Source organism: Embiotoca jacksoni, unplaced genomic scaffold (assembly GCF_022577435.1).
Source record: "Embiotoca jacksoni isolate LCO1_2020_lvr unplaced genomic scaffold, fEmbJac1.0.p SCAF_71, whole genome shotgun sequence".
Classification (NCBI taxonomy): Eukaryota; Metazoa; Chordata; class Actinopteri; family Embiotocidae; genus Embiotoca; species Embiotoca jacksoni.
This window is the reverse complement of record NW_027185427.1, coordinates 1354774-1382131: the sequence shown is the minus strand read 5'-3', so window position 1 is coordinate 1382131 and position 27358 is coordinate 1354774. Positions and strand designations below refer to the sequence as shown.

General features: G+C 44.3%; 3 protein-coding genes across 4 annotated transcripts in view; all 3 read right to left on the bottom strand.

Moving 5' to 3' along the window:
* Positions 1–4526: 4526 nt before the first annotated feature.
* On the bottom strand, positions 4527–12243 carry LOC138215279 (homeobox protein Dlx3b-like). The gene is made up of 3 exons (XM_069177353.1): positions 11775–12243; positions 9204–9388; positions 4527–6834 (listed from the first exon to the last, which is right to left on the bottom strand). The coding sequence occupies exons 1-3, from the start codon at positions 12124–12126 to the stop codon at positions 6385–6387; spliced, it is 987 nt and encodes a 328-aa protein (XP_069033454.1). The 5' UTR covers positions 12127–12243; the 3' UTR covers positions 4527–6384.
* Positions 12244–13670: 1427 nt separating this feature from the next.
* On the bottom strand, positions 13671–25693 carry LOC138215237 (26S proteasome non-ATPase regulatory subunit 11A). Its single transcript, XM_069177294.1, has 13 exons — positions 25578–25693; positions 24815–24916; positions 23190–23386; positions 20737–20794; positions 20409–20603; positions 20139–20283; positions 17152–17212; positions 16728–16790; positions 16433–16558; positions 16264–16299; positions 16111–16162; positions 15848–15991; positions 13671–14948 (listed from the first exon to the last, which is right to left on the bottom strand). Exons 1-12 carry the CDS (start codon positions 25666–25668, stop codon positions 15849–15851), a joined length of 1269 nt encoding a protein of 422 aa, XP_069033395.1. The 5' UTR covers positions 25669–25693; the 3' UTR covers positions 13671–14948; position 15848.
* Positions 25694–26991: 1298 nt separating this feature from the next.
* The window catches only part of rpain (RPA interacting protein), a 5687-nt gene continuing 5320 nt past the window's right edge, over positions 26992–27358 (bottom strand). The window contains exon 7 of one of the 2 annotated variants that reach the window (XM_069177296.1): positions 26992–27145. In XM_069177296.1, the coding sequence (XP_069033397.1) occupies positions 27116–27145 (30 nt within the window). In that variant the 3' untranslated portion in view covers positions 26992–27115. The other variant, XM_069177295.1, reaches the window with a different exon arrangement.

Here is a 27358-nt window from a genome sequence, read left to right as displayed (position 1 = left end):
ACTCCTCCACCGTGAGACACGTTCAGCCGTGCTTGTTGTTGCTGTGCGTCAGTTTTGACATGTCGCATACATCATATCATATCATTACAGCAACGTGCCGGAACATTGCTGTATTCACACTATGATTTTTTTTTTTATAATGTTAAAAATTAAGCAGACGTTATGGTGATAAGATATGGACCAACAATACTGAGAGGACAGAGGAGCGTCTGTCTGTGACTGATTTAGTTCGTGATAGGCTGGCAGTGGAGATGGAGAGGATCTCTTCCTTATCGCTCTACGGGATGAGGTATTGATCTGTTTCTACAAACAAGGCCTTTCTGGGAATACAGACGTGAGACAACCAGGAAAGGAGAGAACATTCGCCCGTCAGCCCGGCCAGCCTCATTACTGCAATTACTCCTCTACTGAACTCTTGTGCATTTAATGTGAAATTCATTGACCTTCATTTGTATCAAAGCATGTTCAAGATGTTCATTTCGAGTGTTCAAGCAGCTACTGTCATGCTTTCCAACAAGACGGAGGATCGAGAAAAGAGACATTAAAAACAATACTGTAGATTTTGGGTTTTACAAGAAAAATACACAACAAGCATGTTCAAGATGGAGAGAAAATGGAGGAGCAAAACTCAAGAGCTTGCGTGAGGATAAAAATGTAAAAACTGTAAAAGACTTCACAACTTGCTACTGGGCAGATGACAGCATATGACCCCCTAGAGAGGAGAAAGCAGAGGGCGAGCGAGCGAGAGAATGAGGGAGGGAGAGAGAGATGAGGAAAAAACACATTAATTAAAACAAGTCATAATCAGCGGGGGTCACTTTATATTTGCTTGTTAAACTTCACCCATGTGGTGCAAAAACACATACACGCTTAGTTTTTAAGTGCAACTGAGATACTACAGAGGTGTGTGTGTGTGTGTGTGTGTGTGTGTGTGTGTGTGTGTGTGTGTGTGTGTGTGTCTGTGTGTGTGTGTGTGTGTGTGTGTCTGCGTGTGTGCGTGTGTGTGTGTGTGTGTGTGTCTGCGTGTGTGTGTGTGTGTGTGTGTGTGTGTGTGTGTGTGTGTGTGTGTCTGCGTGTGTGTGCGTATGCACATGCCAAGTACATGCAATGTACTCTGCATCAGAGTTAGACCGATATTAATGGAATGATATTGGTCTGTCACGTTGTCATGGTTTCGCATTATCACCTAAATATCAACAAAACGTGCACGAAAGTGGTATTTTCTCTGTTTATAAAAAGAGATGTCAGATTCATGTCATACATTGTTAGTTTCACAACACAGCAAGCTGCTCTTAAATGCCACATGAATAGTTGAGTTTCTGATTTATATTTGGAAAATTTGAGCAGAGGATGTTTGATGGCAGGATCAGACAGATGAGGTCATTTTCTCTTTGTTTAAATGTAGTGAGAACACAACGTACCAACTGCAGACAGACGAAAAGACAAATGTGTTTTGTCTGTTCTTGCCGTCGCTCACCTAAACTGACCGTCAAATGAAAGTCAAAACAGAGCAAAGAAGATGAGTTAAAAATGTCCTCAGCTTGGTGTTGACATGGTCTCATGTAACCGACACACCACCGCTAACAATTCAGCGCTCACAAAGCGAGCTTACTGCGAGTTCGACAGCTGCACAAAGTCAAAGCTCCTCATCAGAAAACAGGATTATTCAGCTGAAGTCGTGGTTCTGGACTGCATCATGTCTGAGCCTATATTTATTGAGATATTGCTGGAAAGATTGTAGCATAAATTTATGTTTATAACATCTGTTTTCTGGTAATGACTTTGAGAGAAAGGATTTGATCTTTGATCCAAATTGTATCTGACATGGGTGCAAAGGTTTGAATTTTATTTTTGGATTTTGTAGTTTTTGGGAGCCATATAAATGTCTACATGCCACTTCAGGATATTCCCCAAAATACAAACAGAATAGGAATACTGAAACATTTGACATGTCAGAGAATATCCCCTCTGCGAAGAGATCAGGCGGTGTCGGCTTTCAAGCGTCTCCTGGTTCGGTTCAAAAACGTGCTGCGCAGATCATACCTGGAGGCGAGGAACGGAAAGTAACGTCAGCTCCCAATCTTTCATGACACTGTTATAAACTTTCCTTCCGCTGCTGAGCTTTCCTCTCAGCTCGGCTCGCAGCAGCTGATGTCATCGCCTCGTCTCGCCCTCGTCAGCCTGCCTCCCAATGTGAAGAGCAGGAGTGTAAAAGCTCACCTCAGTTCACCTCCTCCTTTACACAGCAGCAGAAATGATGAAGCACTCGATGTCTCTGGTTGGGGAAACACTCGAGGCAGATTCACAAAACAAGGAATCACAACACCAGCTGGATGTTTGTCTTTGGAAGCAGGACTGTGAGCTGCTGATTACTCATTCAAAATACAAACTGTCAGCCAAAAACCGACAACGTCTTTGGCGGAAAACGTTTTATCCTGCGAAGTAGCAGTCGCAGGTCGCTACAAGTCCCTGTTTGCCTTCCCGTCTGTCTCCCGGTGACGTTCTTAAACATTCCTCTCTGACAGCTGGGAGCTGAAGGCTCCAACAACACGGACGGCGGCTCAGAGGATCTCTGGCTGCAGCATGCGTTGCTCCACAACCGTGTATGTTGTTCAGGAGGGTTGATGCTGAAGCTAACCATGCTACGTGCACTGATAGACCCGCATAACATCAAAGTACTTTAAATTGACCAAATTGATTGACCTGGATGTCACACAGTAATGATAATAATAAAAGTAGTAATAATAGTAATGAGAGCGCACCGTTGTTCCTCTCTGCTGACTGTAATTGAGAGGCTCCTGCCACAAAATGGATTATAGAAGTTGGATGGTGCTGTTACCTCCAAGGAACACAGACAACGGTCGTAGACGCAATTAAAGGCCAGAAAATGAAGCCTGTGTTGTCGGTAGAAAACGGTAGAAATAAAGAGTAAAGACAAGGGAAGACAAGGCGAAAAGTGAAAAGTGAAGATTTCCTGTAAAATCCTATGATGTTGAAATGCAGTGGATCAAAAGGAGGAGACAGTTGATAAGGATGTAAAACAATATGCTATGAAGTAATTCAGGTTAATACTGACAGAAAGCACGCTGGAATATGTTTTTTAAGGTGAAATATGTTATGAGGAGGAACTTGAGTATCTCCAGATGAAGCTGAAGCCTCCGTTGCATTCGGTTCATCTTCAGTTTGTCAATATCACAAATCATGGATGTAAACTCAAACTTGACTGGTTTTCAACTGCAAGCTACTCGTTGTACACATTCAGCTAAACAGGTATTTTAGGTTTGTTTGTTTTAGACGTGCTGGTCGGTGGATTTTGTCGCCTTTGGACGCAGCAGGTGAGCTGATCATGAGGATGCAGAGTCGGTCTGCAGCGGAACAAGACGGTGGTATCGAAGAGCCTCCGGTTTCCATCAGCGTGTCGTCTGAATAGCGCCGACCGCTCCCTTTCTACCTGCTGAGGCTCAACCGGCCTCTTCCTGCATGAGGCTGCGGTCAGGAGGCTCGTGGAGGTGAAGCGTGTCACCTGTCGGCCTCCACCAGAGCTACAAACACCTGCCTGCTTTCAGCGTCTCTCTGAGGCTCCACATCTCCTGGTTCGGTTCGGCTGACGTCACCTTTCACCTTCAACGCCAGCGCACACATTTCTCACCCCTCCGTGAGTTCCACTCACCGCTGATGTTATTCATCTTTAGAGTTTAACTTTGTTCATTTTAAATAAAACTCTCTGTTGGCATTTCAACCCGTCTCTTCTCCTCTTTGTGACGACGGGCTTCGGTTCTCGGAATATATCGTCTGATGTCGATGTTCCTTGTTTTAAGCTTTTTTTTTTTAAAAACGTCTGCTTTCATATGCAGATATGTGTTTATAGTGATCAGTCGCCTCCTGACAGCAGGTCCATTCTCAACTAGTTCATTTACTGAGCAGTCACCAGACTCGTATCAATCTTCTCATCTCGCTGTTTGTGAGAAGGCCGAGCATATTTCCCACAACGCTGAGCCGTTCCTTTAAATGACCAAAACATTTCAACCAACACAAAGGAATATTTGAAGTATTTTAAAGTCTTGGTAACATTGTTGGAAAGCGTGCCGGTCTGTTTTTCTTCCTCGTCACGCCCTCTTTTTGTTGGCTAACCTGCGGGTTTGGTTGGTTGAGAGCCTGGAGAGCAGCTTGTTTGTTATACACACACCACACACACACACACACACACACACACACACACACACACACACACACACACACACGTCTCTCCTCCCCTTTCCAACTGTGTGCCACATGAAAGCAGCGTACACCCGTCTGTGTGTGTCAGCGGTGTGTTATTAGCAGCAGAGACTCCAGAGTGTCTGCTGCACTGTCACCTCCCACAACCTCCTTTACACGCACTCTGCATGTGAGTGTCGAATACATGGATGGGTGCAACCGGTATCTGCCGTCTGACTCACTCTGACGGTGCAGCAGGGACGCTCCGTCAGCACAACACCTTCCTCCGCGTTCACACGGAAACTCACGCACACGTTCACACTAGTAGCTCATTGAAACACACAAAAAAACACTTTATTTTTTTTTTGGTCTTGAAACAAAAAGGTTTCAGAAACTGTTGTGTTACTTTAAAACCTACAGCTGACACTATAAATACAAAATCCTGAGTACAGCACAGAATATGGAATATATACAATTTATTGTTCATATGTTTTAGCACCAGCTTGTTATGATGTCACCTTTGTAGTAACTTTTAGAGCAGCCAGGGCCACGTAGTGTCTGAGAGCAGGAATTAAAGGGCCACTCCAACTATTTCACACCAGATTAGTTTCCTCCTCAAGGAGTGTACGACTGACCAAGAGAAAAAAATATATGCGTAATGTCTTCTGTGCGCGTGGAGATATTAAAACTCAGGAAATATTTCTTTGGGATCCAGTTTTGTAGCACTTGTGAATATAAAAACCTCTGAAATGATCAGAAACACTGATAATTTATCAGTGTTTCTCGTGATAGACCGTTTTTCAATAAGAATTCAAATCAGTTCTCCAGAATAAGTTATAGTGGTCTTCACTAAATCCTCTGTGTTCACAAGCTGCATCGTAGAAAAAAGGATTTGAGTGATTACTTTGGGTTGTGTTGGGAGTTTTCTCAGTAAGAGTGGCCGTTTTCACATTACAAATAGTAAAATATCAAAATATCCATTCAAGCAGCTTTTAAGGAACTTTTTTTCGAAAGCATTTTCTCTCGTTTTTAGCATCTTCTGACCAATTGATTTGGTTTCAACCCAGTAAACATCACATTTTCTAAGTTTGACCTTTTGAACTGCTTTAAAATGTGAAATCAACTAAAAACCCTGAAAAGAATTCTGCACTGATTCAGCGTTTCGCTGCCGTCACAGTTTCGGTCTCATGATGGAAAAAGTATCAAAATCAATGCAGATTGAATTTGTCTTTTTTATTCCTCACATTCTTCTTTGTCAAAACCTGATGCCTACGTTACCCATAATGCACCTTGACCGTCGACAGTTTGGCCGGAGTTTTGGGTGTCCTGTCTGATCAGAGGCTTTAGCCCCGAGAAGAGACGCGGAGGTTGACTTGTTGCGCACTAGTTTTTGGATGCTAACTCTGTAGCTACAGCTTTGCACGACATCAGCTGAGGCAGCTGGTGTGGCGCCGACCGACGGTAACAAACTCCTTTTTTTTTTATCTCAGCCTTTCCTCTAAACCAAGAGCACAAGAACCAGCTCTTCTTCACCTTCATTCACACTTTAATGATCTGCTCCTTCCATGTTTTAAAGATAAATTAAACCACGTGTTGGCTCAGACAACATGTTCTTCCCCACTGAAAATTCAGTTTAAATTCAATGACAGTGGGTTTGTATTTTGTCAATTTTGCATTTTAGAACTATTGTTGGGCTGATGTTGGTGTCATATTTCAAAGGTCATCAGCCTCTCAGTGTTGTCCGCCTTCATCGTATCGTGTTAAATCTTCCTGTGATGGTGTGGTGGGCTTTCGCTTGCTGGCAGACTTTCAGTAGTATTCAGTTTTAGTGTCAGAGACCCTTTCGAGAATAAAATGTCAATGACAACACTGAATAATTATAATAATATGTTTTTGACATAAATATGGTTACATTTCAGATATTAAATACACAAAATATTTTCTGTTATCAGTAATTTCAAATAAAAATGTCAGTATCAGTCTCAGCACTGAAAAACTTAAATCTTAAATCTCCCTGATCTCCACGAGCATGAGTTCAGGAGAAGAAGGTAACTGACACTCGTCTGCTTTCTAAAGTCACAACTCGTGTCTGATGATCGCTGTTCGATGTTTCTGTTCACAGAAACGCTCCCACAAATAATCCTGCCGCTGGTCCGGTCGAAGTGTTGTCGAGTCCATGTTAGTGTGCTAGTAGACGGCTCCGATGCTCTGGGCGGCCGACGGGGCCGTTGGTGCTGGGTGGTGCGCCGGGCCTGACTGTGCCAGACCTAAATGTGCACCCTGCTGCTGGTACCAGTTCTGGTGAGTGTACTCCGCCATGTAGGCAGGCGAGGAGTTGACCGGAGGCTGATAGGGACCCGGCCCCCTGCTGGTCGGATCCACAATTGTGCTGCTCTTGATGCTGCTGCTGTTCGTGTTGCTGCCGCTGTTGTTGCTGTTTTGGTTATTGGTGTTGCTGTTGTTGTTGTTGTTGTTGTTGTTGTTGTTTTCCCAGACAGGTGGGGACGGTGGAGAGTTGCAGGCCATGGAATCGCTGGCATCTGGACTGTGTTCGAGAGGAATGTCGCCAAGCGGAAACTCTCCATTCTTGTACAGCTTCTTAAACTTGGAGCGACGATTCTGGAACCAAATTTTGACCTGGAAGGAAGATCGTGAAATGTTGAAGCAACTTAAAGAATTTTAAGTGATAGCAATCGATTTTTGGCCACCAGGGGGCAGCGAAATAAACTGTAACAACAACCCGACATATTTTCACCCTGAAATTTTGGAAAATACACACAGAACAATTTGATACTTCTTTATATGTCGATAACAATGGAGCTGCAGCCAGCAGCTGGTTAGCTTAACAGACAGCTTCCCTGTCTCTATCTACAGGTGACAAAACCTACCTGCAAGTCCAGGTTTCACTCTTTCAAGCTTCGGGTTTGGTTCTCACTAATTCCCAAGAAAATGATAGCCTATCTCTCTCTAGATATCCCACTATGTACAGCAGCTAGCTGTAAGGAAGCCGAGCAGTTGAGTGAAATCTTTCTGTGGGTTTATCAGAACAAGAAGATGAAAAATATTGATTAGCATAGCGGTCAAATTTGATTTTGTTGAGCACTGTTCGAGTCAAAGCATGCATGCGATCCATTCGTATAGGATTTAGTTGTGTATATGTCCAAATTAAAACTTGAGCTGCTCTAACTGTGTGACGTGAACTATTAAAAGCCTTTAAACGAGGAATAAAATCGATGCAGCAGAAGCAGAGATATTATCTATTTCATAACACAGATTCCTCCTCGTCACAACCAGGTGCCTACATTACCCACAATTCCACTGGACTGAAACATTGGGCCAGAGATTTGGGTATGTTATCCGAGTAGTGCCTGGTTGTCGCCTCAGGCCGCTAGCTGAAGCACAGATGAATACAGTCAAATGAGAAGATTAGCGCTAACGTTGTGTTTGGATGGAAACCCTGCAGCTCCAGCCAGCAGCAAGCTTCGCTTCACACAAAGACTGCAAACAGGGAGCAAACACACGTTTCAGGGTTGGCAAGATTAAAAAATGAATTAAACAAAGCTTTAAATTGACCTTTCTTTTTTACAACCTTTTATTTTTCCTTTGTTTTTAAGCCGACTGTGGCTCCTTGTCTTGGTTTTCTCAACCTTGTTTCTGGTCAAAGTTTTCAGGAGTTTTCAGCAACAGAGCTCTGATAATCCTCGTCTATGGAAAGTGCCCGAACCAAATAACAGACAGAGTTGGCGACGAGCTGGTGAACATGATGTGGTGTTCAGCAGCTGAAGAGAAAGATGTTTGGTTCCCAAGTTGGTGTCGACCAAAACAACGTTAAAAAATGAAATTTGAATTCCTCAGATGGACAAAAACATTCGCTCAGAAACAACGTTCGGCTTTAATCGCAGCTTTAAAAACTATTTTCCAAGCCTCTTGTCTTGCTGTAGTAACTTCATCTGCATATTTATACATATTTGTACATTTTGTTGCTCCAGTTGTTTTCAGTTCAGCCTCTCAGTTTATGATGAACTCAAATACAACTACTGAAAAATCATCTTTATTCTCTCAAAGTTCGGTTGTAATATTAAGTAGAGCACAAAAGTTTATTACAGATTATCCACAGCTACTCCAAATGTAATATTATGACACTGTGAGTTTAAAAAGGACATTATTATTAAAACCAATACTAAATCCACAGCATAACTACCACATGTTTCCAGCTGAGTGTGACGGCGCTCGTGTCTTTGTTTCGTTAAAGCTTGTGAATGTTACCTGAGCAATGATTTACAGCCGCTGGGATAAAACAGCCCGCGACTCAAATTTGGTCTTTTATCACTCGAGCAGAGATAATTCATGAGGTAGTAAATCCTGAGGGCACGGAGATTAGGACTGGAACAACCAGACTGACGCAACAGTCCCAACACAGCGATCACTGAGCAGCATTCAGGCAAAGGTTGCTCTTCTATTCTTATTACATGTTCAATTTATCTGGAACTGGAAACTGGAACTTGCTGGCACTTCAACTTTTACCATATACACACTTCAGCCTCCACATCAGCTGACTTCAACCAATTTGTGCTTTTCATCCGACAGCTCAAATACGTTGACATTTCAACGGCTCGTCAACCCTCTCAGGTCAACTGGAAAAACTATTTTCAGAGCACTTAAACACCTGGACGATCCAACTTCAGCTAAACTTCCTGTTACTTTCATTGTTTACAGTTCAGGCGACGTTTCGACTGCTTTCTCTTTAGATGACACTTCAGCTGCTTTCATCTTTCACACCTCAGCTGACAGTTCGACAGCGTTCAGTACTTTGTCCTCAAATTTGAGCTCACAGCTGACACACAATCGGACAAACTGCCCGCAGGACTTGAAACTTGAATTTTGAATGTCAAATGCTTCCAAAGCTTCTATTTCTATTTCAGATCCCGGTCATGCCTCAGCTGCAGCAGCACTTCAGCAGCTCCGGTGCTGCTCGGCGACCTGAGGACGGTGTCCTGCAGCCTCACCTGTGTCTGTGTGAGGCCCAGCTGAGCGGCCAGCTCGGCCCGCTCTGGCAGCGCCAGGTACTGAGCTGACTGGAACCTCCTCTGCAGGACGGCCAGCTGGTAGCTGGAGTAGATGGTCCGGGGCTTGCGCACCTTCTTGGGCTTCCCGTTGACCATCCGAACCTCGACGTCTGGTTCCTCCTTCACTGCAGGGAGGGGGACACAGGAAAAGCCTTGTTATATTACTGCAACGCGCCACTGTCACCTCTCCGAGTTTACAAAAAAAACGTCACACTTCTTCAGTGGAATAAACTCGTACAGGGCAGTTTGTACAGAAATAACCACGGCCGCTGCAGCCCCGAAATTTCAAAGAAATTCCGACAGCACTGTGAACTTATAATTTTGGTCGGACTGTCTCCCACAGCTGGGGAGGGAGACCGAGATTTATAGGTGCTTTTCATGTAGCCTGGAGGCCCACTTGTACACATCGCTCCCCACTCCTGCTCCATTCTCGTATCACTCTCTTTTTTGTCTTTATTTAAATATACAACTAATATTTGTTTACATGGAATCAGCACACGTTGTTTATTACCTTAATCTGGAAACCAACAATTGTGTGTATTAGCCAGTAGACATGTTTTCATTTATTTTAATGATCGAACAGATTTCATCAAAACTATTCTAAATAATTATAATTAATGAAAAATATAGTCAGTCAAAATTTTGAAATATATTTCATACATTTATATTCCAAATGAGATTCAACATTTGGTGTAAATGTGATGTCACGAGTCCAGTGTTTTATACTTTTGGATCACAAGAAATAAAGTATTTGATTCCGAGAGTTTTAACTTGGAAACAGGTTTTGAAAAAAAGTGAACAGTTGATTTAGAAATAGGAAATAAAAATAAAAAATACATATGTGTTTCGTGTTAGGGTACATTTACGAGTGAGTGTGTGTGTGTGTGTGTGTGTGTTGGGGGGCTACATGGGAGTGGGCTTTAATTTTTTTTAATATTAATCATTATATTAATATCTCTTACCAATATTCTCATTATTTACCAGATTTAAAGATTTTAATTTTTGAAATGGTTTACCTGTTTACATATTTGTTTGTTTAGTTGTCTTTATGTTTGGGTGTGGCCAGGGGCCTCGCGTGATAAGGACGCGTCCTCGTTGAATGATTCAAAGGCCAAGGCTGACTGACATGTCGTGACACCTGATGTGCGTGGCAGAGGGCCAGAGGCCCTTTCCAGGAGTCAACTCCCAACTGGAATGTCAAAAACAGCACACCAGTCCGTCGAGTTTGTTTTTCCTCTGTAGTTTGCACAGAAACATCCTCCAAGCTCGAAACGCAGCCAAAGGAAAAAGCTTTTGTACCCAGTTCGTAGACAAAGGGGAGGTTACGGAGCAAAAATGTTTTTGTCGTTGAAAAAGTTCAACTTCATGCTCTTTAATGCTACTACAGGATCAGGGTGTTGAGTTCAGTGACCTCAGGGTGACAGTGTAATGTCCTTATAATAATCATGAACAATGTTCGAGTTTTAACCCAATTCTTTATACAGATAGTTTATCTATGTTGGCATAAACTGTTCAGTTGGTCCGTATAACACCAATGAATTTGTTCTTTGTTGATATGGGGGAAGTTAAAAACATTAGGATGAGGCTGTGGCATCCATCCAAAGGCCTTTAGGCTGATCTCCATTTTCCTGTCAAAATCAAATCTGAAACAAGCTCAGAGGAAATCATAAACATGTTAGTTTACCGTAAGCTTATATTTACGGTGGATCACAAGTAGGATGAAGGCTGCCTAGCAATTATCTGCCTTTCTTACACCTCATTTAGAGTTATTTAAGTGCATCATTACTAATTTGTGACACCCCTTAATTTAATATGATATTTACTGTCTGCAAACCCACTTTATGCAATTTTTTAAAACTTTAATTTGGGGAAATAAAAATGATGAACTTTGAAATCTGCTACTTTTCAGCAGAAATACATGTCAGTGATGCTACTTGTCCAGCTGCTCATCAGCATCTCTGAATTCTTAATTTGTTTTAATGTACTTTTACTTTGTAGAAATATTTTAGAGCTGAAAAACTATTGATTTTTATTCTATACGTTGTGACATGTAGCCTATGTTTTTATTTACAAGACTAGAATCAGCTAAATACCCCCAAATATGTATGTGGTGTAAAGAGAGTAGGATACAGAAGGCAGTGTAAAACTGCATTATAAGAATAACTTCATTTCCTTCGTGCGTAAAAATTATGAAACCCAACCCAATCATTATTGGGTTGGTTTGGCAAGACAGGATCTCCTGCTATACATCAGCCTCAGGTGGTCAGTGTGGCTTCAGACAAAGACGGATGGGATCTTACACAGTCCTGTTTGCTGGGGGAGGGAGGCCGGTGGTGGTGGTGTTGTGTGTGTGTGTGGGGGGGGGGGGGGGGGGGGGGGGGGCAGTGAGTCAAGTCTAGATCTTTCACTTTTTATCAAATTGTTTCCAAAATGATCCAACGTGTCCAGCCAATGATTTTTCGTATTTGGTCTCAATGAGGAAATTGTAACTTTGGTGTCGGTTGAACTTACCTGCGTCGTGCAGAGCTGACTGGACCTCCCTGCTGAACGCGCCGTGGTCTCTGTATGCTGCATGAGGGTAAGAGTACTCTGCCTTGGCGACAGGGTAGGCACCGCCAGGACCCATCCCGTTCAGGTTGTAGTGGTGGTACGCGTACGGGTTCATGTGCTGAGCTGAGTACGACTGCTGCGCCGAGAAGAAATCCTGCGAGCCGTGGAGCACACTCTGTCCGCTGTAGAAGCCCATGTCTGTGGAGGAGGACTCCGGCCGGGTCGGGGAATCTTTGGTGGCCGAGATGGATCTCCCAGCCACGGGGAGGGAAGGCTTCTCCTCCTCGTAGACAGGTGACGGTTGCCCGTTCATTTCCAGGCTTTTGTTGTTGTTGGTTGCGTTCGCTCTCCACTCTGAAGCAGGAGTGTTCCGAAATCCTCACACTGTCTGGAGCTGGCGTTCCCAAACTCCCTTGACGCAGCAGCCAGGCTGTCCACCGTGGCGGCGCCCAACCCAACTAGAGCTCCTAATTACAGGGCGCGCCGAGCAGAGCCAAGCCGGGCAGGACAGAGAGGAGTGGATGTCTCCTTCTCATTGGCTCGCCTGCTCGCTCCCTGCCTCTGCCCTGAGGCCAAGACAGTGCTGACTGTCGCCTGTCTGGCTCCCTTCTTCTCCCCACAGAAACCTCCACTAAGCCTCTCCTCGGGCCTGCACCAGAGCGCATAAACAGTTGGCAAGACCGAGTTAAAAGTCCTCTAAAAAACGACCGTTTCGACTTCACATACAAGCACAACAACCGAGCAGATAAAGATTCACCAACCCAACTCCGTGTCACGGTGTTGTGATAAGGAGTGTTTACGCACGAGCTTTAAGGTGCTTCCTCCCGTTCACATGCAAATCCAGAGCCAGGTGCTGTTGACGACGTATGTAGGGACTTATTTACTGTTAATTAAGGCTTGTTGTTTTAAGAGCTTTTCCTCCTTTACATGTTGGCCTCAGGGAAGAGAAACAGCTCACTGGAAACCTACAATAAACTAGGTGTGTATAACATTCCCAAAGGACAATCTCATACGTCACTTTAAAGAAAACAGTATAAAAGGTTTTCAAATAGTTTCCTCTGCTTCTTTAAGCAACTATCAACTATTATGGCACTTTGTACACACAAAGGACGAGTTAAACTCCCTGATTAAGATGAATTTCAGCGAAGTAACACAACCTCACCACCAGGTGTCACCACTGAGACTAGTTCAGAGATTTTCAGGGAAATTTTAAACCAGTTTTGAAAACACTGCATTCAAATGGGAGAAAATAAATTGTAATTAACCTTTGATAAATAAATAGAGATGAAATAAAGTCTTGACATTTTTGGTTGTTTTCAGATGTTCATTCTTGTCTGAAGTTCATCAGATGAACTCAAGTATCTTTCAACACCTTTTATGTTCCAAAATGTTCATTTCTGATTGAAAATAATCTTCTATAACCACTTAAAAGTCAATATCAATTTCAGCTTCTTCAGTCATCATCTGTCTACTTCAACCCTTTATCCATTATACACTCTTCATTCTAAACTCTACATTCCCATATACAACTGTACATTTCACCCCTTCATCTCCTGCTTTAACTGACCGTTGACTGCACCATCTATCTTAACACACACTCGGGATGCTTTTTCTTTTCCTTTCTTAAATTCAAATTATTCCGATTTCTTTTAAATCAGTGGAGCCGCTCCACAATCTTTCCTCGTACCACTGGTTGGTGGTCACTAATCTTTCAATATGTAACTATAATTAACTAAGTACAAAAGAAAAAAGACATTTCAAGCATATGGACAACCTCAGAGAAACAAAGGGATTCCTCATGATGGACAGCACACAAAAGGAGCATCATGAAAGTCACTGAAAAAAAAATCTAATATATTTTCTTGCAGGTTTATGTTTTTTTATTAGCATTTGTCTTTCTCCATGTCATATACGGTAAACCCTCGAGTCCTTGCAAAATCAAGTTCCCAGAAATGTACAGCTTTATTTTTCTTCAACAAAACCTGCCCTTCACATCTCACAACCACATCGCATCCCAGAACACGCAGTTCTATCCCGTCACATCTCGAGCCTCAAAAGCACTTTGTGACCGTCCATGCATTCAGTGGCAAGTTTACTCTGTTCTTACGCATTATAAAAAAAAGGGGACAGAGTGAATACATCAGGCCTTGGATGAACAGAGGCGCTTGGCAATGTTATATACAAACAGGAAGTGGGAGTGCACAGGGGGACAAAGGGAGGGGTGGGGGGGTATGGGAGACCCCCGGTGTAGCAATGAATGTCCCCCACTTGCAGCATGGTCCCAAGTGGACAGAAGAGCAATTCCCTGTATGGTCCACAAATCCCAGAATGCCTTGTGAGTGAGTGAGAGCACCCAGATTGAAAGAGGAGAGGGAGGAGGGAGGGGTGGGGTGGGGTACAGGGCATGGAAAGGATGTGAGGAGAGGAGAGGAGGGCAGGGGGGGGGGGGGGGGGGGTTCTGTTGCCCTGCATTTTCAAAATGATTCCTCAAGTGAAGTCGACTTTTCACAACTGCAGAAAAATTCAAACATTCAGTTTCAGAGCCGGCGATCGGGTGGAGACCAACCGAGCCTCCGTCACCCCCGGTTACACTCTGACAACGGACTGAACTCGCTTCTTGTGTGTGATTTTTTTTATCATACATGTATGTATAAGTACTGTATATGTATTCTTTATTGTTATTTTACAAGATTCCCTGATGGCCAGCGCAGAGAGAAACAGGAAAAAAAGGAGAAAGGGAGGCTCTTCCAATTTTACATACAGTAGAAACCAGTAGTGGGAGAGGAGGAGGAGGTGCAGTGCCTGGATCTGTCCGTAGGGAGGAGCACTTTGTGTCTGGTCAACCCCAATCAGATTGGAAGGAGGAGACAGTGAGAGGAGGGGGAGAGGAGCAGAGGGAGAACCAGGAGGAGCCGTGTCCTCCCCGTCAGTTTCTTGTTCTGTTGGGTTGTCTTCAGTTGGTCAGCTGGTTTGTTTGCTTGCTGGGTGGTTGAGTGTTTGTGATCTCCTCATCCTCCTCATCCTCCTCATCCTCGTCCCCTCGTCCCCTCGTCCCTCCCGGGTTATAGTGAGCGATCGATGGAGGTCTGACTGGCCCACGTCACTCCGGACCGGAGGACAGATGTTTCACTCTCTCTGCGGACGCAATCACATTTTGAAACATTTCAGATAAATGAGCTTAAAGGACATTTTTACAATGTTGTCACGATTCAACCTTACTGAAGGCAGGATGATTATGATGGGGGGGTCACCACGGCAACGATGCTGAATATATGACTTTGTGCCTTTAACTCTATTTGTTTCATTTTATCTGTTCTTATGCATTTCATTTCTTTTCTTTATTTTTAAATGTTCCTTTATATGTGAAACACTGCATGTCATTTTCTTCCTGTGAAACACTTTGAGCTGCATTTCTTGTATCAACGGTGCGACACAAATAAAGGTTATAATAATAATAATAATTATTATTATTATTATTATTCATCAAGGCTAACTGCTGGTTTAATTATTTCATTAAATTGGAGTCAGAGAGCGTTTTTGGCTTCTGAAGTTCATTTCTAACTTTTTCTCAGGAAACTGAACGATCAATACAAATTCAGAAAATAAAGAAAAATTCCAATTTGTCGAAGCAGAAGTTGAAATCTTTCCAAAATCCATCTGCATGTCGTCCGTTACGGCTACAGACAACTTCTCTGCTTCATCTGTACAATTCAATGACCGACCACTGTGTGGCGCTCACACTGAATGAAAGCCCCCCCCCCCCCCCCCCAATATTCATTGTCTTGTTAGTAACCAGTGACTCGTGTCTTGTGGTTCTTCTGGCCCGTAAACCCATACATTAGGATCCTAATGATCATCACTGTAGTGAGAGTCATATTACTGATCCATCAACACCAGGTATTCATAACAAATGAGAAGTTATTACCTCAGTACGTAATTGGTTTTATTGCACACTTCATGATGTAAATGTCCCCGTCTCTGGACGGATCAGAAGGCGTCTCAGCCTCCGACATGAACTCTAAGTCACCGCTGACCTTATGTGAGCTTCTTGGCTTTGTTGTAGAGCGAGTCCACCACTTTGCTCATGTTGTGAATGGTCTCCAGAGCCGCCTCGTACGTCTTGTCCACCACCGGCTCCTCAAACACAATCAGCACTCCTTCGCCTTGGTCCAAAATACCTGCCGGGTGGGACGACGAGAGAAACCCGTCAGGAGCTGCACGCTTCGACCGCAGAGCACCAATACTTACAACACGGACACGGTTACACATGCATGTTGCTACGGGTTACAGGACGAACCGTGAAACTTCTCATCCAGAATCATCTGTGATAACTTCCTCTCCACTTCTCCCTGCAACGCACACACAACCTGGTTGAAGCTCTTTGACTGAGAAATCCTTCAAGAACGACTGAAAACAGACAACTGGTGTCAAATAAAATGTAAAATGTCACCTTGGGGAGTTTGATGAGGGAGGAGATGTGTGCTATCTGACGGAGCAAAGAAACACAAGCAGAGTTGTTCAGGAGCCTGAATGATACGTAACGGGAAGTATTCTTCTCTGCTCGTTGACAGAGTGAACGAAGCATCTCCTGCAGCAGGCTGCGGTCTGAAGAGGATTACCTGGACCCTGGAGAAAGGCTCGATGACCCGGATGAGGTTCTGCTCCAGCAGGTTGTCGTACAGCTTGGTCAGGTGGGTGCTGATGATGGGGTCATCGCTCAGCTCCGCTTTGTACTCCGTGAGTGCCTTGGAGAGGAGACAGGACGGCTTTTAATCACACGAGGCTGAAACGTGATTTAATAAAAAATAAGGGAACATGCAAAAAGACAGGAGTTACAATCACAGCAGTTTCAGGTTGGTCTCCAAATAAAAAAGAACAGAAAAGAGTGAACAGAATCAAAGGCGACACACGAACCTTTTCAAAGTCGGCCAGCGACCGGTTCTTGCTGGCTTGCGCGACACATTTCAGTGAGTCTGTCTGTGGGGAAGAACAGAAGTACGAACAAAGAGAGATGACAGAGCTGCTAACGTTAGCGCTGGAGCTACCGCTGGTTACTGCCGGTCTGCAACACTGCAGCACACATTAGAGCTCATTAACATCTTCATCTTCATCTTCTTCAACACTCCGGTCTGGTGTCTTTAAGGTTTGCTAACAACGGCTAACACAACGCCGGCCTCCACACTTTAAACTGTGACTTTCACTCTGATTCCAGCTCCGTGCAGACAGAGATCCAGAGATCCAGAGATCCAGAGATCAGCTGTGACGGGATCATCTCTGGTTCGGCTTCAACAAACACTCATTTTGAAAGTTGAAACTAGAAGAGAAAGAAGAGAGCTACCTGTCTGCCAGCGTACCGCAGCGCTAGCTTGCCGCTGGTGAGCGCCTGAACGTCCTCCGGCCTGAAATACAAACAACATCATCAGACAGAGCAGGACGAAAGGCGACGACTTCATATGATCCTGCTACTTGTCACAGATATCGAAAAAGTCTTTGCCTCCTTCCTGATTTCTTATTTTTTTGCATGTTTGTCACTTAAATGTTTCAGATCATCAAACAAATTTAAATATTAGTCAAAGATAACACAAGTAAACACAAAATGCAGTTTTTAAATGAAGGTTTTTATTATTAAGGGAGAAAAACAATCCAAACCCACATGGCCCTGTGTGAAAAAGTGTTTGCCCCCTCCTGTTAAAACATAACTTAACTGTGGTTTATCACACCTGAGTTCAATTTCTCGAGCCACACCCAGACCTGATTACTGCCACACCTGTTCTCAATCAAGAAATCACTTCAACAGGACCTGCCTGACAAAGTGAAGTAGACCAGAAGATCCTCAAAAGATAGACATCATGCCGAGATCCAAAGAAATTCAGGAACAAATGAGAAAGAAAGTAATTGAGATCTATCAGCCTGGAAAAGGTTCTAAAGCCATTTCTAAAGCTTTGGGACTCCAGAGAACCACAGTGAGAACCATTATCCACAAATGGAGAAAACATGGAACAGTGGTGAACCTTCCCAGGAGTGGCCGGCCGACCAAAATTACCCCGAGAGCGCAGCGACGACTCATCCGAGAGGTCACAAAAGACCCCACGACAACATCCAAAGAACTGCAGGCCTCACTTGCCTCAGTTCAGGTCAGTGTTCATGACTCCACCAGAAGAAAGAGACTCGGCAGAAATGGCTGCATGGCAGAGTTCCAAGACCAAAACCACCGCTGAGCAAAAAGGACATTAAGGCTCGTCTCATTTTTGCCAGAAAACATCTTGATGATCCCCGAGACTTTTGGAAAAATACTCTGTGGACTGACGAGACCAAAGTTGAACTTTTTGGAAGGTGTGTGTCCCGTTACATCTGGTGTAAAAGTAACACCGCATTTCAGAAGAAGAACCTCATACCAACAGTAAAATATGGTGGTGGTAGTGTGATGGTCTGGGGCTGTTTTACTGCTTCAGGACCTGGAAGACTTGCTGTGATAAATGGAACCATGAATTCTACCGTCTACCAAAACATCCTGAAGGAGAACGTCCGGCCATCTGTTCGTGACCTCAAGCTGAAGCCAACTTGGGTTCTGCAGCAGGACGATGATCCAAAACACACCAGCAAGTCCACCTCTGAATGGATGAAGAAAAACAAAATGAAGACTTTGGAGTGGCCTCGTCAAAGTCCTGACCTGAATCCTATTGAGATGCTGTGACATGACCTTAAAAAGGAGGTTGGTGCTGGAAAACCCTCCAATGTGGCTGAATTACAACAACTCTGTAAAGATGAGTCGGCCAACATTCATCCACAGCTGGAAAAGACTCATTGCAAGTTATCACAAACGCTTGATTGCAGTTGTTGCTGCTAAGGGTGGTCCAACCAGTTATTAGGTTTAGGGGGAAACACTTTTTCACACAGGGCCATGTGGGTTTGGATTTTTTTTCTCCCTTAATAATAAAAACCTTCATTTAAAAACTGCATTTTGTGTTTACTTGTGTTATCTTTGACTAATATTTAAATTTGTTTGATGATCTGAAACATTTCAGTGTGACAGACATGCAAAAAAATAAGAAATCAGGAAGGAGGCAAACACTTTTTCACAACACTGTGTGTGTGTATACATACATATATATAATATATGTGTATATATAATATATATGTATGTGTGTATATATATATATATATATATATATATATATATATATATATATATATATACATATATATATATGTGTGTGTATACACTGCTCCAAAAAATAACGGGAACACTTAAACAACTCAATGTAACTCCAATCAATCCCACTTCTGTGAAATCAACGTGTCCACTTTGGATCAACACTGATTGAGGATCAGTTTCACCTGCTGTTGTACAAATGGAACAAACAGGTGGAAATGAGGCAATTATCAAGACAACCCTATAAAGGAACGGTTCTGCAGGTGGTGACCACAGACCGTTTCTCTGTCCTCGTCCTTTCTGGATGATCGTTGGTCCCTTTTGCATTTTGCCAGTGTCCTCACCACTAGAGGGAGCATGAGGTGTCTCCAACCCACAGAAGTTGTTCAGGTAGTGCAGCTCATCCAGGATGGCACATCAATGTACACTGTGGCAAGAAGGTTTGCTGTGTCTGTCAGCACAGTGTCAAGAGGACGGAGGACATACCGGGAGACGGGCCGGTCCACCGGGAGACGTGGAGGGGACGTCGGAGAACAACAACCCGGCAGCGGGACCGCTATCTGCTCCTTTGTGCAAGGAGGAGCAGGAGGAGCGCTGCCAGAGCCCTACAAAATGACCTCCAGCAGGCCACTAATGTGCATGTTTCTGCTCAAACTGTCAGAAACAGACTCCATGAGGGCGGTACGAGGACCCGACGTCCACAAGTGGGGTCTGTGCTCACAGCCCAACACCGTGCGGGGCGATCGGACTTTACCGGAGAACACCGAGATCGGCAGCTTCTCCGTCGGCGTCCTGCGGTCTTCACGGACGAGAGCAGGTTCACACTGAGCACACGTGACAGACGTGACGGAGTCTGGAGACGCCGTGGAGAACGTTCTGCTGCCTGCAACATCCTCCAGCGGGACCGGGTCGGCGGCGGGTCAGCGACGGTCTGGGGAGGCGTTTCTTCGGAGGGCAGCGCAGCCCTCCGTGTGCTAGCCAGAGGTACCCTGACTGCCATCAGGTCCCGGGATGAGATCCTCAGACCCGTTGAAGACCATCTGCTGGTGCAGCGGGTCCTGGGTTCTTCTGATGCAGGACAATGCTCGGCCTCATGTGGCTGGAGTGTGTCAGCAGTTCCTGTACGATGAAGGCATTTGGAGCAGTGTATATATGTGAAGTACAGCACTTACGCATTGAGCATGATTTTGCAGAGCAGCATGTATTTGAGGGCTGTGACGGCTCGCGGGCTGTCGATGGAGTCGTAGCCCTCGAAGGCCTCGTAGAAGTAAGAATAAGCCGTCTTCCAGTCTTTCTCCTCCGCGGCATGAATGATCCCTGAAAACAAGAACACCACGTTAAACCAGGTTCTGTGTGTGTGTGTGTGTGTGTGTGTGTGTGTGTGTGTGTGTGTGTGTGTGTGTGTGTGTGTGTTTGTTTCCGTGTGTGTGTGTACTCCGTACCTGACTGCATGTCTAAAGCTGCTTGTAGTTTGGGGGGGCAGTAGATGGCGTTGGCGGTGGTCCTGGCGGAGGTGAGGGCAGCGCGGGCTTTGGGCAGGTTGCTGAGTGCGTGGTACGTCTTACTCTCCAGCAGCTGGACCTCCACCAGCAGCGCCTTGTCGTCCATCTTCTTCAGCTCCTGCAGCAGCTGGGAGCCTGGAGAAGGAAGTCAAAGGGGTCTCAGCGGGACGTTCTGGCCCAAACAGCTGGAAAACTTCAGCGATTACAAAAAAAGATTTGACCCCTGAAATAAGGACGAGAATTAAAAAGGGACAGTTGGAGTTCTCACCCAGTTGTAGAGCCTCCTGGAAGCACTTTGTGTCGAAATACAGTGAGATGAGTCGACCCTGAGGACAGAGGAGAGAGATGTTACGGTCAACCTGAACGCAGCTACGTTTCACTGAAGAGAAGCAGCAGCAGCTTGTTAATGTCATGAGTCCATCTGAAGTGGAGAAACGTGTCAACACATAGAGCAACACGAGGAGTCAGAGCAACAGCTCTTTAACAAAATGAGACATTCACTCGTCACAGCAGCAGAGAAGACAAAAAAAGTCTACACAATATGAACAGATTTACAAATACTTATGAGATAAGTTTACTGACACAAGCATCAGGTAAACAGCTGAAGTTCAGTTTGCAGTAAATCTCTTGTACTTCCTGTTCAGTTCAGCTGAATCACGCTGGATACTGCAGACGTCATTATATGCCCGTTTGGTGGACATCACCCTGAAGGTACACCCAATCAACTGTGTTATTATGTGTTGTGTTGAGACTGGCAGCTAAATCTGGGAACCTGGAGTCCCCTACAGTCCCCTGCAGTCCCCTATAGTCCCCTATAGTCCACTACAGTCCCCTGCAGTCCCCTACAGTCCGCTATAGTCCGCTACAGTCCCCTGCAGTCCCCTATAGTCCGCTACAGTCCCCTGCAGTCCCCTACAGTCCGCTATAGTCCCCTATAGTCTGCTACAGTCCCCTGCAGTCCCCTATAGTCCCCTATAGTCCACTATAGTCCGCTACAGTCCCCTGCAGTCCCCTATAGTCCACTATAGTCCGCTACAGTCCCCTGCAGTCCCCTACAGTCCCCTATAGTCCACTATAGTCCGCTACAGTCCCCTGCAGTCCCCTATAGTCTGCTACAGTCCCCTGCAGTCCCCTACAGTCCCCTATAGTCCGCTACAGTCCCCTGCAGTCCCCTATAGTCCGCTACAGTCCGCTACAGTCCCCTACAGTCCCCTACAGTCCCCTACAGTCCGCTACAGTCCGCTATAGTCCCCTATAGTCCGCTACAGTCCGCTATAGTCCGCTACAGTCCCCTATAGTCCCCTACAGTCCCCTATAGTCCGCTACAGTCCCCTATAGTCCGCTACAGTCCACTACAGTCCGCTATAGTCCGCTACAGTCCCCTATAGTCCGCTACAGTCCGCTATAGTCCGCGACAGTCCCCTGCAGTCCCCTACAGTCCCCTATAGTCCGCTACAGTCCCCTATAGTCCGCTATAGTCCCCTACAGTCCACCGGGGGAACAGAAAGGCTGAAGAGATGCACTTCGAGGCTTCTTGAACACTTTCGCTGACTGCTGCTCACACCCAGATTATTGTGTGCGAGGAGGTAGCAGCAGGTCAGTTGTGACTCTTATTGATATATTTTGGTTAATATTTTGTTAGTTTCAGAGATTGAAATGCTCAACAAATGGACTTCTGGTTCCCTTTCTCTTGTTTTATGTCGCTCTCTCCCAAAGACCAACTTGGGGTTGTAACATGAGAGCAACAACCGTCTCAGGGCCCAAATCCACGAGAGGTTCATAGCAAAGTGTCCAGGGATGTACGATATTTTACCAATATCCCACATTTCATTTAATATCTTCTTTTGAAATGTTTGCCCGATGCTCTGACTGAGACTCTCTGAGAACTTCTTTGACATCCGTTTCGGACACTTTAAAAACATCCAAACCACAGACACACTGTTGGACCCCGTTTAACTTTTTTATGGCCCAAAACCACCACAAATGTTGGAGCAATGCATTTAATGAACATACTTCAAATCACAATAACCAAATGCCTTTTCTGAAAACTGGGATGCTTTGATTCCTTTCAGCTCTCTTCAACAAACGGCCACACAAAGTTTAACGTGTTAAATACAGCAAACAATGCTGCACACATTCATATCACAACATCATGACATGAAACCCGAGAGCAGCATCAGCGCTTCATACAGATAATCTGATCCTATTTTCCTCATAGTGAAACGGTTTGTTCATGTGTTGTCGTCCACTGATGATCAGCTAAAACAAAATACCACAGACTTGTTGAAATAAAGAGAGGCTGTAGCTCAGTCGGTAGAGTGGGTTGCACACTAATCGGAAGGTTGGTGGTTCGATCCCCAGCTCCTCCTGTTCACATGTCTAAGTGTCGCTGAGCAAGACACTGAACCTTCGCTGCCGATGGTGAACCATCGGTGTTGTAAGTCGCTTTGGATAAAAGCGTCAGCTGACTGTAAAGAAGCTTCCTCCAGGAAGTCAGCTATTGTTGCTGATTTCTGTTTTAACACAACGCAAAACTGGATTTATTTCCTCGTGTGGAAGTGATCTCTCTGTGGGTCGCTGGACACGATGCAGCACTGACTCAATGAAAACTTCAAGCATCTCGGTACCACTTCAGTACAAATGGCCTGTTAGCGCTCGCCCACACAAACATGAGAAGAAAAGCTCCAGTGGCCGAACAAATCAATCTGAACCGAGTCTCACCTCCAGTGCCTGTCGGAGGAAGGTCCTCTTCTCAGCCTTGGCCCACTCGATGCATTCAAGGCAGAGCTCGACCTCCTGACCTGTGGCGGCCTCCATGTCCAGGAACAGGTCCAGCAGGGAGCGGACCAGCCGGGCGGCCTTGGCCTTGGAGATGGAGTTGAGGAAAGGGCGTACATACTTCAGCAAGCCCCCGAGCTCTGAGAAGAGGGTTGGAGGGAGGGAAAGAATAAAACATAAAACAATGGTTGGTGAACAAAGACATCTAATCTGAACCAGATCGATTAATAAATAAAGAGCTATAAATACATTAAATATGCATCGTATAAAAAAAGTTAATCATTAATTCTGTAGTGGACAGTAAATAGAGATTTTGATGTTGGACAACAGGTGATGTCACACTTTTAATCTGTTCTACTGTTTGGATGAGTTACTGAACTTCCATCAGACCAAACATGAGACAGGAATCAGTCGAGCTTCCCACAGGACGGATAAAACTTCCCCGGCACAATGTTTAGGTTTGTTTCTTTTAAATTGCATCCAGTCAGCTCAGAAGAGGACCTTTTATAGCAGGTTTGCTGACCTGGACTAGAAGAATGTCCTAAAACATAAAGGCCTGTCACAATTAATACAATTGTCAAATCACAATTATTTTTACCTGGCAGCCATTATTTTGTATAATTTATATGAAAACAGCTCAATTAGACGAACAGAATTGTCACATTTCCATCAATATTTCCATGTCATTTTTTTACAAATTGAAATTTAGACTAATTATTTTAATGACATGATCTTCTTCTGCTGTGCACCAGTGGACACGTGACACAACTCACTGTTCATCTCGAGGTGCTTAACTTTTCTAATATTTAGTCAACTGCATTTTAGTGAGCATCAATTGGCATTAATGTCTAGGATTCAGTTGCAAAGCCAAACACCACAACCAATAAATGGCTCTTCTTCATAAGGTATATCAACAAACAATGATTAGACTTATAAAATAATAGAGGCATAAAATGACACAAGACAATTTCATTGGTAATCTTAATTATTTGAATGACAATTAATCCACTACTTGAAATTTCCTGATCATGAAAGCCCTGAAGAAATGTCCACTGAACAGTAAGATTGGCCTGTTTCCATCTAAACTGAGTCACGATCAGCTGTTACAGTATTTTGCTCACAAGCTCTGAACATGATGTTCAACTACATATAATATAATAAATAATATAATATAATATAATAAATAATATAATATAATATAATAAATAATAATAATATAATAAATAATTATAATATAATATAATATACAACTGATGCTAAACTTTCATCAAGTTTGTATTCAGACAGAGATTCTTGTCTGTTATTCTTACTCAGCATTTACAACGTGTGTGTGTCTGTGTGTGTCTGTGTGTGTGTGTCTATGTGTGTATATATGTCTGTGTGTGTCTGTTTTTCTTTGTGTGTGTGTCTGTGTGTGTGTATATATGTGATATATGTGTGTGTGTGTGTGTGTGTGTGTGTGTGTGTGTCTGTGTGTGTCTCTGTGTGTCTCTCTGTGTCTCTCTGTGTGTCTCTGTGTCTCTGTGTCTCTCTGTGTGTCTCTGTGTGTCTCTGTGTCTCTGTGTTACCTGCTGCCTGTCCCGTCTTGGCCAGCAGTCCCCCCAGCTCCAGGATGCTCTGCTCTTTAACTCTCACCGCCTCCTCATCGCTGTCCTGGATGTCCCGCTTCACTACGGCACACAGGGACATAATGATGACGTAATGTGATCGGTGTCACCGTGAATCACCGCGATAACTCAAACGTGAGCTGACGTCCGTCACGTCCTCAAACAGAAGAAGTGACGTCGACTCGTTTCACGGATGAAGTTGATGAGCGAAGCTGCAAAATATCTTCTGTCAAATCCAACAATAAACGGCGGACAGGCGCGAGGCTTCCACGGAGGGTCACGTGCTGCACCGACACGGACCTACGGGAGGTGGTGCTCGGTAACGGACCTACGGGAGGTGGTGCTCGGTAACGGACCTACGGGAGGTGGTGCTCGGTAACGGACTCGGGTTCACGTTTGTTCCCGAGTCGGCCTGACATCTGACAGGAGGACGAGCTGCTAGCAACGCTGGCTGCATGCTAACGACCACTAGCTAGCTGTCACTCAAGTTCCTGTCAAATGAATGAGCCCGGTAGCTAACGTTAGCATGTCTGATGAGCTAGCCGCTAGCCCGCTGCTGACTCACCGTGAGACAAGAGGAACGACGCTTAGCTTAGCTTAGCTTAGCTTAGCGTCGAGCTAACAGCAAAGCTGGCGAACTCGGCTGCTTCCTCCCTGACGGAGGACGAGCAGCCTTCCCGTCTGACGGCTGTTTCTCGTGCCGAGCTCCGTCGCTTATATTTACCTATTGAATGCAGGATATCGATCGAGGCGTTCCGGTCTGTTCCCAGAAGAGACTGTGCTCTCTGAAACTCAGCCACTGCCGCGGCTGCCATCTTCCCTCTGCCTGCCTCCGCCCGCCTGTTTTCCGGTCAGCTCGTTCTCCGGTGGGAACGGATGCTTCCCCCTACAGGTGGCGTCCGGTACTGCCTGCCTGGAGTACGTGTACCTTCAAAACGGTTTATTACTGATTATTTGAATCAATACTGAGGCAAATTACGGTCCGACAACAATATAATACCCAGTGCCGGGTTCATGAATTATGATATATGATCAAGCCCACACTATTCCTGCCTCCAAAATGTTTTGCAAGCAATTCAACATGAAATACCTAAGCCTATTTTCAACACTTGTGTTTTATTTAATCATTTATCTGTCTGTAATGTGTCCTGTAATACAGATTTGCACGTGTCCTTGTTTGGGCAGGGGATCTGTGACATTGTAAGGATCTCTGTCGAAAGGATGTGGATACACCTTCGTCTGATAATGGATTAAAATAGATCTCTAAATCATTTGAAATAAATTATTACATTGGAAGGATAATCTTCTACACGAGGTAGATTTTAAATGCCGGTCAGTTGTTTTTCTAAAACTGTCTGCCCCAGAAAATTTGATGCAAAAGTAAGTCTCCAAGAACCCTCAAATATCATCAGCGGATCTGCAGGTAAAACTTGCAGCTGTTTGTGTCGAAGCGCGCGTCTCGTATCAGAAAAATATGGCTTTTCTAAAAAGAACATTGTGTTCTCTGGATGGACAAATCAAAGATAGAGTTGGTTGGCTGCAGTAACAGCAGACAGGGTGGTGGAAATGTTGTGGCTCAGGTTTGCATCGCTGCCTCGTTGATTTCAACTTAATTCTGCATCATAGCTGAGATGCTTGAAGATAATGTGAAGCCTCCTGTCAGAAAGTTGAAGATGAACCAGAAGTGGACTTGCAACAGGACAATGATCCTAAGCACAAAGAAAATCCACCGATAAATGGTTCAAAAAGAAAAAATGGAGGGTTATAGAATAGCCTCATCACAGCCCAGGTTTTAATCCCACTGAAGTGTTGTGGGAGGGTTTGAAACAGGGAGTACATACATCACAAGCCTCGAACATCGAGCAGCAGAAGGAATTCTTTATGAAAGACCAGCAGAAATAACTCTTTGTGGGTGTTTCTTCCACCAGTCTCTGACATTGGCTTGCTGATATTTTTTGACTAAAAGCTGCAGTATAAACTCTTGACACTAAAGCTGTTCTTAATTTACCACAGAGAAGTAATACATCTATTGATATTTTTGCTGAATAACATTTATGATAGTTTGATAACTGACAGGTGATGGTGACTATGGGGCGGGCAGCATATAATAAAGATAAAAAGAACATTCACACATTAAATATAAAAAAAATTAGCCTTTATTTCACAAAACATATATACATATATATATATAGAGAGAGAGAGAGAGAGAGAGAGAGCACATAAAACTCAAACTGAAATCTGACGAGCAAGAGCAGTATGAATTCACAGGACGATGGACAGGTAGTCACAAACCTGAAAGCAGAGAGGAAAGAACGTTTTAATGATTCAGACCGACACCAGCTGAACAAATGATTTCCTTCAAGCTTGCAACAGCAACAACTTTATCTTTTCTTTTTATATCCATGTTAACACCAGTTTGGTACAGACATGGATGGATGTGTTGGTACCCTTTCATAGAAAAAAACCCACAATTTTCTTTGAAATCATTTAAAATAAACTCCATCA